Source organism: Loxodonta africana, chromosome 4 (genome assembly GCF_030014295.1).
Source record: "Loxodonta africana isolate mLoxAfr1 chromosome 4, mLoxAfr1.hap2, whole genome shotgun sequence".
Classification (NCBI taxonomy): Eukaryota; Metazoa; Chordata; class Mammalia; order Proboscidea; family Elephantidae; genus Loxodonta; species Loxodonta africana.
Genome location: NC_087345.1, coordinates 23804043 through 23819816, shown reverse-complemented (window position 1 = coordinate 23819816; position 15774 = coordinate 23804043). Strand labels below are relative to the sequence as shown.

The 15774-nt window shown below is 39.9% G+C and overlaps 1 protein-coding gene across 6 annotated transcripts in view; it reads left to right on the top strand.

Moving 5' to 3' along the window:
* Window positions 1-15774, top strand: part of TCP11L2 (t-complex 11 like 2) — a 44326-nt gene that overhangs the window by 10819 nt on the left and 17733 nt on the right. For all 6 annotated transcript variants that reach the window (XM_023539130.2, XM_064283663.1, XM_010599915.3 and 3 more), the window contains exons 3-6: window positions 2314-2449; window positions 6585-6705; window positions 7759-7979; window positions 9986-10122. In XM_023539130.2, the coding sequence (XP_023394898.1) occupies window positions 2314-2449; window positions 6585-6705; window positions 7759-7979; window positions 9986-10122 (615 nt within the window). The remainder of the gene's footprint in view (window positions 1-2313; window positions 2450-6584; window positions 6706-7758; window positions 7980-9985; window positions 10123-15774) is intronic.

Sequence of the window (15774 nt, the reverse complement as noted above, 5' to 3'; positions counted from 1 at the left end):
GCTAGAGATCTGTAAAGTTGGTTGGTTTTTTAGAGTTTTAATTGACATTTTGTATAAGAAATATAAAACCTTAAGCTGACAAAGCAAATACAAAAAGAAGAAACTAATGTTTAATATGATCAAATGCCCACTTAAAAAACTTTGTTCATTTGTATCTATTTTCAGTCTATACATCTCATTAAAGAAGATTTGGAAAGTAGTTAAGTATAGAGAAAAGAAAATATTACGTGTAACATCACCCAAAGACAACTGGCAATACTTTGTCATGTCTCCATCCTGCCTTTAATGTTGCCTTACCAATATCCATGTGTATATACATTTAGGTTCTTTTTATTTGGTATTGTAACTAAAACATGTACTAATAGCTATTTTAATACATAGCCTTTATGACTGCCCACCACTTCATCAGAGGGCAGTAGTGGCCCAGTGGTAGAATTCTCCCTTCTAGGCAGGAGACCCAGTTGGATTCCCAGCTCATATGCCGCACACACAGCCACTACCCATCTGTCATTGAGGGCTTGTGTGTTGCTATGATGCTGAACAAGTGTCAGCGGAGCTTCTAGATTAAGATGGATTAGGAAGAAAGGCCTGGCAATCTACTTCCAAAGATCAGCCAATGAAAACCCTGTAGATAACAGTGGTCTAATCTGCAATGAATCATGGGCATGGCGCAGGGCTGGGCAGCGCTTCCTTCTGTTGTACGAGGAGTCGCCATGCATTGGGGGCAAGCTTGACAGCAGTGCTGTCACAACACTACTTCATCAGGGGAAAAAAAAAAAAAAAAAATCCACAAATTTACTTAACCATTGATTTGTCAGTGGACGTTGAACTAGTTTCCAACTTTTTACATTGTAAATACTACTGTATGAATGTCTTGGTGCCTAAAGTGTTTCTAGAAATTCCTTTGGTTGTAATTGGGTATTGGACCAAGTGTACAAACATTTGTAAGAGAACTATTATTGGGGCAGAAAGTTGGCAAAAAAATTTACCAGCAACCACTCCAGGTCCCTGCACCTTTCCTTACTCTCGGCTTTAGATGGAGTTGATGCGTCTGGCAAGAACGCCTTAGCACCCTGAAGAGGGCTTTTACTGATTCTGTATATCACCCCCTTTATTTTTTTGCTTTTTACTCTTTTTTTTTTTTTTTTTAGGTAGCAAAGTATTGCTAGTCAGTGCTGTTGTTTGAGGTCATAATTTTTAATTCACAGAAGCTAAGAGTTTCAACAGTGATTTCAAAAAGACGTGATTTATTAGAATAATTTTTAGAATAGTCTTTAGAAATAACTAGAATTCTTTGTTACTTGCTACTGAGAAGTAGGTTACCGAGTTTATCTGATTGATTTTATTTTACTTTAATTATGTACATTTATTGAATTCTTACTGTGTTCTTCTTAAACTATCTCATTTAATCACCTTAGGCCAACCCTATGAGGAGGTAAGCTATGCCTCAGTGAAGTCAGGTGGAAACTACCAACTGACAAAACTAGAAATTGAAACCAAGCACTATACTACACTGCTTATACTTTTAGAAATTCTAATTTTTTTAAATCAATTATTTTGCATAAATTAAGAATTCTGAATTACAGAATAAAAAGTAGTCTTATCCATTTCCTATCTAGTACACATAATTAATGTAGCAATGATGAGAAACTTCAAAAATAAGGAGAAAAAAGTATATAACATAATAAACCAAAACCAAACCAAACCCAGTACCTTGGAGTCGATTCCGACTCATAGCAACCCTATAGGACAGAGTAGAACTGCCCCATAGAGTGCCCAGGGAGCGCCTGGCTGATTGGAACTGCTGACCCTTTGGTTAGCAGCCATAGCACTTAACCACTGTGCCACCAGGGTTTCCATGTAACATAATGGGCCTGTATTAATAAGATTGTCTCAGAAACATTTGATAATTTATTATCAAATATAGTAGCTGAAATGATCAAAGGAGTTGTACAATTTTTGAAGTCTTGATTAAGCAGGGGACTCCACCTATTTTAATATAGATTCTCCTTACTTGTAAAGGAAACCCTGGTGGTGTAGTGCTTAAGTGCTATGGCTACTAACCAAATGGTCAGCAGTTCAAATCCACCAGGCACTCCTTGGAAACTATATGGGGCAGTTCTACTCTGTCTTATAGGGTCGCTATGAGTCGGAATCGACAAGACAGCAACGGGCTTGGTTTTTTTTTGGTTACTGTGTAAATCTTAGAAACTTAGAAAGTGCGAATTGAAGAACGTAAACCCCGTCCGCATCAGGAGGCTCATTGGATGACACCTTTTCCACAGCGTTGACTGGCCTTTGTTTTTCTTTCAGCAACAAGCCCTCCTAGGGTTGTAACATTTGATGAAGTGATGGCTGCAACAAGGAACTTAGCAAACATGACTCTTGCTCACGAAATTGCTGTAAATGACAACTTTCAATTGAAACAAGATGCTCTCCCTGAGAACAGGTAACTTGGGGGCATCTGTTGTACATACACTGTGCTGAAGGTTCTATGTATGTCTGTGTATGTCTCACGTATTCACACTGACTCTTCAAAGTTCTTCTATAATACCCACATGAGGTACACATTATTTAGTTCTCTAACAAGTTCTTATACCCTATTTAATAAAAAAAAAAAAAACTTCTAGGGTACATGTTACGCGTAATCATTAGAATTCAGTATAAATGCTACTTACTGGGGGTAGCTTTTCCTGACATTACTGAGCCTACTTAAAACAAAACAAAACAAAACAATTTTTGTCAAGTAGACTCCAATTCATGACGACCCCGTGTGTGTCAGAGTAGAACAGTGCTCCACAGGATTTTCAATGGCTGATTTTTTGGGAGTAGATTGTCAGGCCTTTCTTCTGAGGTACCTCTGGGTAGACTTGAACTACTAACCTTTTGGTTAGCAGCTGAGAACGTTAACCATTTACCCCACTCAGGGACTCCACTGAACCCACTTGTGGTGGTGGTGGTGTTTGCCATTGAGTTGATTCTGGCTCATGGCGACCCCAAGTGTACAGTGTAGAACTGTTCCACAGGGTTTTCAAAGTTGTGACCTTTTGAAAGCAGATCACCAGGCCTGTCTCCCAAGGCACCACTGAGCAGGTTTGAACCCCCATCCTTTTGGCTAGCAGTTGAGTGTTTAACCATTTGCGTCACCCAGGGCTCCTAGATATATTAAATCCCTTTGCTAAAGACCGCTGATAAAATGTTTTTATAACTTTATGCTTAATATCTATCCTCCTCGCTTGATCAAAAGCACCACTAAGGGAGGAACTATGTATCATTTGCTGCTCTGTCCATATTGCTGGCATGTGGTGTGTCCTTAAGAAATATTTGCAGATTGATTTATTAAAATCTGGTGTTCAGACTGTGATGGATAAGAGCAACTGAGCTGCCAAAGTGCTAAGAATAGGTGATCCAGAAGCCTGTGGAGGTGGGAATCACTGCTGCACAGCTACCTCCTGGTTAGCCTCACAGCTGAAGGGACCGCTCCTTAGAGCCACATCCTTATAGTCTACCTTGACCCCTCTGGCTTTGCCTGTTGCTGTCAAGTCTATCCCGACTCATAGAGTAGAACTGCCCCATAGGGTTTCCGAGGCTGTAAATCTTTACAGAAGCGGACTGCCACATGTTTTTTTCCCACAGAGCAATTGGTGGGTTCAAACTCCTGACCTTTTGGTTAGCAGCTGAACACTTAACCACTATGCCACTAGGGCTTCTAGCTTTAATGGCCCACAGATACCCTGGAACAAAGAAGAGCAAAGGCTTGAGGCTGTTACTACAGATAAATCTTCATTAGGGGCAAAGTCAGCTCATGGATAATGGCATGGAATTATCAGTCCCACGGAGCCATTTATTGAATCCTGAGGTGTTCTCTCCGTGAATTAAGACAACCTATAATATTTAATACTATTGAGAACGTTTGTGTTTATGTTAAATCAGAAGTAAGTACACATAATAATTTTCCTTCTTTTAAAATGTGAAGTGCCTTCCTGTCTTGCTAGGGATGTTGTTCATAATAATCATTAGTGTTTTTAAGATTACCAGCTAAAGTATGTGTATCTGTTTGGTTTTCTGTGGTTACTGCATTTCACCAACCCCAGTTCTTCACACCAGCTCTACTGCCAACCCCTAGGCTAGACCACCACAATCTCTGGCCTAGACTGTTTAGGTCCTAACCTGTCTCCATTCTTATCTCCCCATGGTCCACCCTCCACTTTCACACAGTAGCCAGAATGATCTAAACTGGATTAGGTTATTTCTTTGCTTAAAACCCTTCAGTGGTTTTCTATTACCCTTAAAATGAAAATCCACAGTTTGTTATGGCCTGCAAGGCACCACTCCCCACCCCTGCCTCTTACTACTTTCCCTCCTGCCTGCTATGCTTCAGCCAGACTGGCTTCCTTGCTGATGCCGGAGTTCCACCAAGCTCCATCCTGCCTCGGGGACTCTGCCCTTCTCTTTTCTTTGAATGTTCTTCCCCTAGGTCTTCACATGGCTGCTCTCTTCTCCCCATTCAAGTTTCAACTCAAAGCCTTCGAGAGGCTTTCTTCAACCACCCAACTGTACTGGCACCCTCTCCATCACTGCCATATTGTCTTACTTGATCTTTCTCTTAGCCTTTAAATTGTCTTATTTCTTTTTAAGGTGTTTTTTTTTTGTGTGTGTGTGTGTGTGTGTGTGTGTGTGTGTGTATGTGTCTTTCTATACCTGCTAACATATAACCTTCTTTTCACTGCAATACCCCCAGTGCCTAAAACAGGGCCCAGCACACATTGGATATTCAACAAACATTTGTTGACTGACTAATCAAAACGAATCCTTGAAGTTAAAATTAATATGTTTTATTAAATACAGAAAAAGACAGTTTTGAGATATCTGTACTGTCAGTTCAAAAGTCACAAGTATAGGTCATAGTAAAAGCTCTTTAGGATCAGACCCTGGGAATAGAATCCTGGCTCTGCTGAGGCCTTCTCTGAGCCTCACATCCCCCAGGAATAAAATGGGGACCAAAGACTTAAAATGCATGAAATGTGCTCATGAGAATAATAGTGCATTGCACGTGGTACTTTTATGCCATGGAAAAATTAATTCTGCTTCCTTTTTCTGCCATGACTAGAAAATGTGAGAAAAGGAAACAAAATGCAGCATTAGGACACATTACCTTTGCTAAAAATGAAGTAGCATATTATTAGCTGTTGCTATTCAGATGACTTTCCACAACGGCTGAGCTTTTCCCTTTTTAAATATGGCTGACTCTCATATTTTACCAAATGAGAAAGAACTTGGTAAAATAAGTTAGGTTTCTGATACCTAATAGGAATGCTTATAAGTGATTCAATTGATCTCAACCCTGGCCCCCACCCTCCCCAAGAAATTAAAGAGCTACAAAATATCTTGCATCATTTAGGAAAACTTAAACTCTGAAGTCTCTTGGGGAGCTATGAAATTGTTTTAGCTTATCCATTGGTCCATTCAAGCCAAGTACAAGAGGCTTGGAAAGTCAAGGGCCAAAATGCATCCCAGCAGTGTGTGGTGTTCTAATTGTTCTGTAGTTGCTCAAGAGAGTCTCAAACATTGGAAATGGCATATGTGCTGAACAGATCTTCTCAGGCAACTAGGGTAAGTTGTAACATTTTAAGTTGCTGAGTAGAAGATAGCATTTTTAGTTATAGAAACAATTTTAACTCACACTCCTTAAAAATTTAATTTTCCTCTCTAATAGCCTTATTTTATACTTAGCTATCTGTACTTGAAAAATAAAAAGTGAAGAGATATGCTTTAACTATCAAATTATTCATTCATTCACTATGCATTCACTGAACAGTGACTGTGTGCCAGGCACTGTGCTAGGCACAATGGCAGGTACCTAGGAGGAGCTATGGCCTCTGACCCTGTGGGGAAAAGTAAGTAATTACAGTGCGGGGAAATATGTGCTTTACTCAAAGCTGTGGCAAAATGATGTAGGAGTTCAGCAAGAATGTGTTTTTTAATGTGCACCTATTTGGGGCCATTGACGTAAGGGGTAAAACAAGGTGGCCACCTATTGTGAGCTTTTCTGAGGAATGCTTCTATTTCAGCGGTGTGGCTTTGCTAACTTTAAATGGGACATCTAAGCTGAAGTTGGCAGGCATCCGAATGTGTGACTCCTTGGGGCCAGTCTGTTCTATTCTGTGCCATGAAATTTCAGCTGTTGAGGAAAAGGCAATTTTGCTCTCTCTTAAAGGTTCAATCCCACCAATCTAGAACCAGTCTAAAGATCTGCGCAGGAGAGCAGCTAGGTAAAACACCGTGTCTCCTTAGGACAGAATTTTATTCAGTTTTTGGAAGCAATAGCAAGGAAGCCTTCTTAATGTCAAGGAGAAATGATTAGGACAGAATAGCACGTGCAAAGGAGTATATACTATTGTATGTGTCGGGTACTCATAACTATATTATAGCAATGGAACACATCACAGGATAAATAATGGGATTACGGGTGATTTTTATTCTCTATTTTTCTACATTTTCTGAGATTTTTACAGTGAACATATTTCTTTTATAATCAGCAAGCATGTTTATTTAAAAAAAAAAAATCTGTTTCATTCCTGTAGCTTGGCCGGTCGAGTGAAACACATTGTTCATCAGGCCTTCTGGGACGTCTTGGAATCAGAACTAAGTGCAGAACCGCCTGAGTATGAACATGCCTTTAAACTGTTCGAAGAAATCAGAGAGGCAAGTTGATATCGTCAGTATTAATTCATGTTCCCCTCTCCCAGGGACTGCTTTAAGTCCTTTAATATTGGAAACTCTTTGTGAAAAAGTGAGCAAGTTCAGCCATTGCCAGGGTTTTCCCTGCACCCCCTGGAATGGGGCAGAGGCTGGGAAATGGGTACAGAGGAAGGAGCTGAGGGAGGTGCCTAGAGCATAGAGTAGAGGTTAAGAGAATGGGCCCTGAGGTTAGATCCACCTGGTTCAGTTACAGGCTCTCCCTGTTTAAGCCTCGGTTTACTCCCCTATAACATGGGGATAAAAGTACTTACAGGGTAGTTGTAAGAATTAAATGAGGTGATAGTTATAATATTAGCTAACCTTTACAGGGCACTTGCTCTATGCCAAGCACTATATTATTCATTTATCCTTACCATTAAGGATAAATAACCCTGTAGTTACCCTTATTATTCTTTCATGTGAAAAACTAAGTTCCCTGACTTGTCCAGGGTCACACAGCTGTAAGGGGCAGAGAGGAAACAGAGGCATTCTGGCTCAGAGCCCATGTTCCCACGCTGCTGACCACATCTGTGTGTGTAGTACAGGGTCCACTGTGTAGTGAGTACCGCATGAATAGGTTACTCACAAAATGCGTAATAAACAGTTTATGTTTATGTAAAACATACCAATGAAACCATGGGGCTTTTCCATTTGCTCTTCTCTAAAAGGTTCCTTTGGAGCCATGGTCTACAACTTACTCTTTCTTCTCTGCGCTGTTTATCTGTAAATGTTTTGAAGTGCTTTCAGTAATATTACTTCCTTGCCAGTTGTTTTCATCCTGACTATATAGGAACTTCCCATGGGAAGGCACTTTAATTCAAGAGATAGAGCTTTCTTTTTGGAGTCAAAACGTTGGACTCCTCCTTCAATCTACAGTCCGGCCAGGGTAAACCTTTGTTGCATCCAAAGAGCATTAAATATGGACAAGGAGCTTGGTCATCTACACACTGAAGGGACAAGTGACAACCTTTATTCGTGTGATAATGCTGTTAATTTTCCTTTCCTTTCCCTCTGCAGATTCTTCTTTCTTTTCTGACTCCTGGAGGCAACCGGCTTCGCAACCAGATCTGTGAAGTTTTGGACACAGACCTCATCAGGCAGCAGGCTGAGCACAGTGCTGTTGACATCCGAGGCCTGGCCGATTATGTCATCAGCACGATGGGAAAGCTGTGTGCTCCCGTGAGAGACGACGATATCAGGGAGTTGAAGGCTGCCAGCAACATCGTGGAGGTGCTGAGGTTAGCACTTTCACTGCTTGGGCTCTCTTAGAGTTTCTTTGCATTCATTGAAATGGGAAGTATAGACGTTGGAGAATACAGAAAAATAACTGGTCTCCCAAAGGAGCCCATGACTCTAGAAGAAAGCCAAATAAGCAAGCAGTAAGTGAACCATTTACTGTGTACATAGTTTTCAAGCAGAACACGCTGACAAGTTTTAGTTGACTTGTGCTGGGCCCTGGGGATATAGTAATTAAAAAGACAGATAGAATCTCTGACCCTGGGAAGTTAACCAGTTTAATGGGAAGACAAACCTTGAACAACTAATTACAATTGTGATGAGCGCCGTGAAAGGGGTGTCGTTGGGCACCTTCAACTGTAATCTTTACAGGAGCAGTTGGCCAAGTCTTTCTCCAGTGGAGTGCTGGATAGGTTCGAACTGCCAACCTTTTAGTTATCAGCCAAGTGCTTAACCATTGCACTGCCAGGGCTCCTTGTGAAAGGAATAGTAGAGGGTATTAACAGAGCCTTCAGCAGAGTGACCTAATCTAGTCAAGAACCTGGGAAGTCTTGTTTATTAGTTAGGGTACTGGTAGCTGCTATGATACATAAAGCCTGAATTCTCGGTGACTTAACTAAAAACAGTTTTGTTTCTCACTCATGCCATGATCCAGTTCAGGAGTTCTTGGTCAGACAGCTTCCATATGACATTTATGGTCCCAGGCCCCTTCAGTGTTTGGCTCTTCCCTTGCTCTGGTCTTTGGTGTCCTCTCCATTCAGCTGGTGAATGGGAAAGAGACCATGGGGAGCACATACCTGGATATTTCATCACTTCAGCCCAGAAAAGACATATTCCATTGACTGAAACTGGTCATATGGTCTCACCTAGGTGGAAGGAGGCTGGGAAATGTAGTTGCTGTCTGGAAACACCTTTACCAGCCACAAGTCTTTGCTGGTCAGCTAGTCATCTGTGGTGCAGCTTCTCTGAAGAAGTGAGGTGTATGTTAAAATCACAAGAATGTAATCTGGTCATGTAGACAATAGCATCCTTGTGATTCCAGACGAAGGAGAAGGGTGCAGCACTTTTTGCCATTGGGAGGATTGTTCCCCTTTTTGTATGAATATGGCCAATTGAGAATTGAGTTTTATGTAATAGTTTTGGAAAAGTGGGAGAAGGAAACTGGTCTGTATGTAGTGAATAAGTTACTTTGTGACCTTGGGTAAGTCAATAACCTTTCCAATTCACACTTCCCCTGTCTATAAAATGGGCTTTACTGTACCCTTAGAATTGTACTCTGGCAGATTGTGATTCAGCAAATGCAGGATCCTTGCTTCAAGTTATCTTATTACCTATATATGATATAAAACCTGTGGTGTTCTTCTTATTCATTTACTGGGCACCTACTGGGTGCCACTGTCCCTGCATTTTATGTTCATTGACTCTTCACAACATCCTTCCAAAGTTTATGTTGTTCTCTCCTTTCACAGATGAGGAATAGTGAGGTTCAGCAAGATTGAGTAACTTGTGCATGGCCCTAGAGCTGGTCAGTTGCAAACCTGGATTTGAGCACAGGGCTGCCCAACTCTAAAATGAAAATTTTTTTTTTGTCTGCACCTCACTGGCCCATTCTTTCCATTTTTTATTCCCTTGTAATGGAAAGCATATATTCTGTGTTCAGGAAAATATCAGGGGCTTTCAAATGAAAAATTTTTCTTGAATTATTCTTGTTTCCATGTTAAGACACATTGTTTATGCTTCTTAATGTCTTTCTATCAGTTTATGACTGAATGTAATGGATCAGATGGCTGTTTTATAGCTGCTAAAGTAAACACTCTTGAGATCTGTGGATGAATACATTGGGAATGCATGGGTATGATTTTCTGTGAAAAGTAATCTTGCCAAATGGCGATTGGAATTTCAAAACTGTTTTAAAGGATCTTTGTCTTTTCCTGGGTATAATGTATACAACAGTTAATGAATTTCAGCTTAATCACCTCTTTAACTATTTTAATTCTAAAATTTTTAGACAAATATTCCATGTCTTGGACCTCATGAGAATGGACATGGTCAATTTTACAATTAGAAGTCTTAGACCACACCTTCAACGCCAGCTAGTGGATTATGAGAGAACCAAATTCCAGGAAATTTTAGAAGAAACTCCAAGTAAGTACAAAATAACTGCATTTATATTAAAATTGGTTAAAATATAAAGTTTTTATTTTTGACATCTTAAGTAATGTCACTAAATAATTTTGACCTTTCTATTAATTTTTTTTACCTTCTAAAATTGACATCGCAAACCTTATAGCTGCTTACTATGCGCCAGGAACTGTAATAAGTACTATTTATATTTTCATTCATTCAAAAAACATTTATTGAGCATCTGCTGTGTGCCAGATACTGTTCAGGGACTGTGGATGCTGCAGTCAACAAAACAGAATAAAATTGTGGTTTCCATGGAGCTGACATTCTAGTAGGCATGACAAATAAACATATATTAAGTGCTGTGAGGAACAATAGGATAAAGGGACAGACAGTGATAGGGCAGGGGTGAGGAGCTGTGCTTTCTTTGATGGAGGACTGTGAACTCTCGAATAAGTAACATTTAAGCAGAGTTTTCAAAGAAATGAGGGAAGGGGCTTGCAAAGTTCTGGGGGAAGAACATTCCAGCCAGAGATTGTGCTAAGTACAAAGGCCCTGAAGCAGAAACTTGCTTGAGATGTTTGAAGAACACAAGGCAGCTGCGTGACTGGAGTAGAGTAAGCAAGGAGTGAGTGGTAGGAGATGAGACCAAGAGGTGGGCAAAGGCAGGGCAGAAGAGCCTGGTTAGTAAATGAGAGGAATTTAGATTTCATTCTGAATGTGATGGGGAGTCATTGGAGAGTTCTGAAGAGGGAAACAAGATCTGATTTTTGTTTTTAAGGAATAATCTGGATCCTGGGTAGAGAATAGATTGTATGGGACAAAGAGAGAAGCAAGGAGACCAATTAGGTGATACTGTGGTTGCTCAGGGAAGAAATGATGGTGACTTGGTCCAGGTAATAGTGGTAGAAGTAGTGAGAAGTGGTCAGATTCTGGATTTATTTTGAAGACAGGTAACAAGGTTTGCTAGCAGGTTGGATGAGAGGAGAAAGAGAAGAGTTGATGATGACTAGTATTTTAGGCCTGAGCAACTTGGGGAATGAAAAGTAGTGCCTTTTAGTGAGATAGGAGAGAGTAGGGGACCACAGTTTAGGGGATGGCATGGAATCAAGTGTTCAGCTTAGGTTATATGAACTTTGAGATCCTTGTTTGACATCAACGTGGAGATGTCCAGTAGGCAGTTAGAGCAAAAAAACTGAGTTGAGGGGAATGATAGCAACTAGAGATATAAATTTTGGAGCCATCCATGTATTTATGGATATTGCAGAAGGAACTGTGGCATCAGGTGGCAGATATGACTAGATGACTTTTAAGGATCCTCTTACAACAAAAATTCTATGAGTTTAAGGGCTATATGTTTTAGCTCCAAAGGGCAAAGGACTAAGGGAAGTAGAACCCTATATAGAAAATGAATCTGAAAAGTCTAGAACCTGAATTTTAGTAACTATGCTCTGAACAACACTTACTGAGACTTAGTGATTGGTTTCATTCGCATTCCTCTGTGTATGTCTAAGTGTGTGTATACACACATGTGTACATGTGTCCATGTCTTGAATCAAGATACCATGGAATCTTGAACAAATCCTTAATACGGGTTTGGATTTACAATTTTGTTTATCTCAAATTATTTATTTCTCCTTCCAACCAAGGCTTAGTGACCTATCACATTGACTTGGATATTTCCAGAGATTTAAGAATAAAATAAATCCAGCTGTGCATATGTGTCATGATTGCCCAGCTCTAAATATGTTCCCAGAGAAATCAAGAGTCCAAGAAGTGGAGTGTATGCTAGCTGTTAATTATATCCTTGAGTCACCCTGCCAAAAGTCAGCCACTGTGCACTCATGTCAAAATAAGAGCCTTACAGACTCACACAGAAGAACAGAAGTATTGTTGGATTTTTGTGTGCATATGATTTTTATAAAATAATTATTAGGAGATTAATATAGAGAAGTACTTGTGGTTTCTGATTTGGCTCCAGGGAAAGATTTTCTTTCGCCTAAGGAGAGATTTTTTATAAATGACTTATTTAAAATACACCCAGAAAGCCTTAGACAATGATTGGGTATATGTGCTAAGCATCAATCAGGTAACCACGTTAGATCTAACAACTAAATTGCCTATGGCAAGAGTAACAGATTACCCCTGGGGACCAGACCATAAGTAATTCTTCAGATATCCAGTCAGAAAGGGTTTGTTTATTTAGATGATAATATCTAATTCTCTGAGAAAATATTCTCATGAACTTCATTTCATGTGATTCTTTCAGCAGTCCTATAGGACTTAAATATCTTTTTCAAAAATAAACCCAACTGCATTACGATTATGCCTCACACCTAAGGCATTTAGGAAATATTTAAGCAACATTTTAAAGGAGAGCAAGCGAATGCTGAGCAGTGAACTGCCCAGAGTCAGAGTCACATAGCTAATAAGTTGTGGAACTAGAACTGGAAGCCAGATCTCCCAAATCCAAGTCCAGGTCAGCTGGGTTATATGGCAGGAGACAGAAACTAACTCTGGCTGAGTTAGCATAACAGGAAGTGATTGGAAGGTTGGAGGTAGTTCACAGAGTGGAAGGAAAACCTAATACATTTGATTCTTAGCAAGGCCAGAAACCAGGAGAATGTCAGGAATCTAAATGGAAAAAACCAAGGGAGAGCTCATAGGCTCCATTGTCAGGATTGTTAATTTGTACTTTAAACATGTGCCATCATTGGATGCCCTGGTCACCATGGAGAGTCCTAGAAAAGAGTCCTATGGTCATATGACTCAGCAAGGCCAACCCCTGTTCAGGGTAGTTTGTGTCATTGTTAGGTGCCGTCTAGTTGGCTCCAATGTACGTAGCGACCCTATGTACAACAGAATGAAACAGAATGAGGATGGACTGTGCCATCCTCACAGTCATTGTTATGCTTGAGCCCATTGTTACAGCCGCCATGTCAGTCTGTCTCGTTGAGGGTCTTCCTCTTTTTTGCTGACCCTCTCCTTTACCAACATGATGAAACTCTTCAGGGATTAGTCCCTCCTGATAACATATCCAAAGTTCATGAGGGGTGGTAGGGTTTCTTAGTTGATATTCACAAAAGAAAACATGGAATGAGGGAGAAATAGTTTCTCAAAATCAGTACCAAAGAATTGGGATGAGGTGTTACTAGGCAAAAACAAATATCAGAGATGAGGGAGCTACATTCTTCTAACTGAAAATCGAGGCACTTGGTCTGTATTGGAAACCCTGGGGGTGTAGTGGCTAAGAGCTACGTCTGCTAACCAGAAGGCTGGCTGTTTGAGTCCACCAGGCACTCCTTGGAAACTCTGGGGTAGTTCTACCCTGTAGGGTTGCTATGCATTGGAATTGACTCAAAAGCAATGGGGTTTTTTTTTTTTTTTTTTTTGGTCTATATTAAAAGCCCCTGGATGGTGCAGATGGTTAAGTACTTAGCTGCTAACTGAGAGACTGGAGGTTTGAGTTCACCCAGAGGCTCTTAGGAAGAAAGGCCTTTCCATCTACTTCTAAAAAATCAGCCATTGAAAACTCTATGGAACACACTTGTGCTCTGGCACACATGGCTGTGAGTCAGAGTCAGCTCCACATAACTGGTTACTGGTTTGGGTCTGTATTGGGGTGCTTTTAGTATTCATTTTCCAGAATATTGAAAATTTTTTCTTTTGTAGTCTGTACTTTTGTGACCTGCCTACAAAATCTTTGCACACCCCAAAGTCATAAAGATTTTTTTTCTGTTTTCTTCTAGAAGTTTTATAATTTTAGTTATTACGTTTAGTCTATGATCCACTTCAAGGTAATTTTTACATATGGTGTGAGATAGGGGTCGAGATTCCTATTTTTCCATATGTACGTCCAGAATGATTTGTTGGAAAAGCGTATGTTGTCTCTGTTGAATTTGCGACCTTGGTGAAAATTAATTTACTGATTGTTTTGGGTCTATTTCTGTACTCATTTTTTTTAAGTTTTTCTTTATTAAGATATAATTCACGTACCATAAAATTCATGATAACTTGTACAAGTCAGTGGTTGTGCAACTGTCACCAACATCTAATTCAAGAATATTTTCATCACCCCAAAAAGAAACCAATACCTATTAGCAGTCATTCCCTATTCCCGTTTTCCCCCATCCCTTGCTAACTACTAACCCATTTCTGCATCTACGGATTTGCCTCTTCTAAATATCCCAAATAAGTGGAATCATACAATATGTGGCCTTTTTCTGTCTGGTTTTCAAGGTTTATGCATATTGTAGCATGCATATATCAGTATTTCATTCCTTTTACTGTGTGATCTGTATGTCTGTCTACCCTTAGCTAGTACCACACTCTCTTGGTTCTGAAGCTAACTAAATCTTAAAATTAGTCCTCTAACTTTGTTCTTCTTTCTCAAAATTGTTTTGCCTATTTTAGGTCCTTTGAATTTTTATTTAGATTTTAAAATTAGCTTATACGTTTCTATAAAAAAGCTTGCTGGGATTTTCTTTGGGATTATGTCAAAACCAAACCAAAAAGTCAGCAGTTCAAATCCACCAGGCACTCTTTGGAAACCCTACAGGGCAATTCTACTCTGTCTGATAGGGTCACTGTGAGTTAAAATCGACTCGACGGCAATGGGTTTATTTTTTACAGGATGGTACTTTGTAAAATATTTATATTCTAGTATATGGTGGTGCAGTGGTTAAGAGCTACAGCTACTAACCAAAAGGTTGGCAGTTCAAATCCACTAACCGCTCCTTGGAAACCCAATGGGACAGTTCTATTCTGTCCTATAGGGCCACTGTAAGTTGGAATCAACTCAACGGCAACAGGTATATAGATATATAATTAATTTTTGACTATTGGCCTTATATCCTGCAACATTGCTAAATTCACTTAATTGTAGTAGCTTTTTGAAGAATTCCTTAGGATTCTCTATCTATGACTGTATTGGCTGTAAGTAAAGACAGTTTTCTCTCTTTCTGATCTGTATGTTTTTATTTCTTCTTCTTGCCTTATTGCACTGGCTAGGACCTACAGTACAACCATTACTCCCGTGAGGCTTGGCCCAACCCCTTAATACTTGCTTTAGTTCTCTAAACCCAAACCTTGGCAGTCCTTAGTGGCCCAGCTAAAATTCCTATTCCTCTGGAAAGCATTTTCTAATTATATGAACCCATCCTGATCCCTCCCTTCTGGAAAAAAACCCTTTGAAATTTTGAGTTGCAGTTATTTTTCTTATACAGCTGAACTGCCATTCTGCTTTGGAAATTAACTAAATGTTTTTCCAGTGGTACCTGTCACATAGTAGGTGTTCAAGAAGTCTCTCTTCTCTGTAACTGCCTCCTGGTAGGGGATACAGAGTAGAAATCTCTGCTGTGACTGAGCGGCAGAGGATTAAGCATCTTCAGTGTAATTTATCATACTAGAAGGAAAACAATGGGCTTGGGGACTGACTCAAATAGTCACTTTCAGACAGGCATTGATTTGGTCCTGTATACATGTAGCTCTCTCTCCTTCCCATTGTCATCCGTAAAAATGTACACAATGCATGCAAATCAAATTTAAAAATCAGGGTGTTTTTCACAAACTGTTGCAGAAAGTAGAGGAGGAACACTTCCCAACTCATTTTATGAGGCCAACTTTGCCTTGATATTAAAACCAGCAAAGGTATTAAGAGACAAGAAAATTACA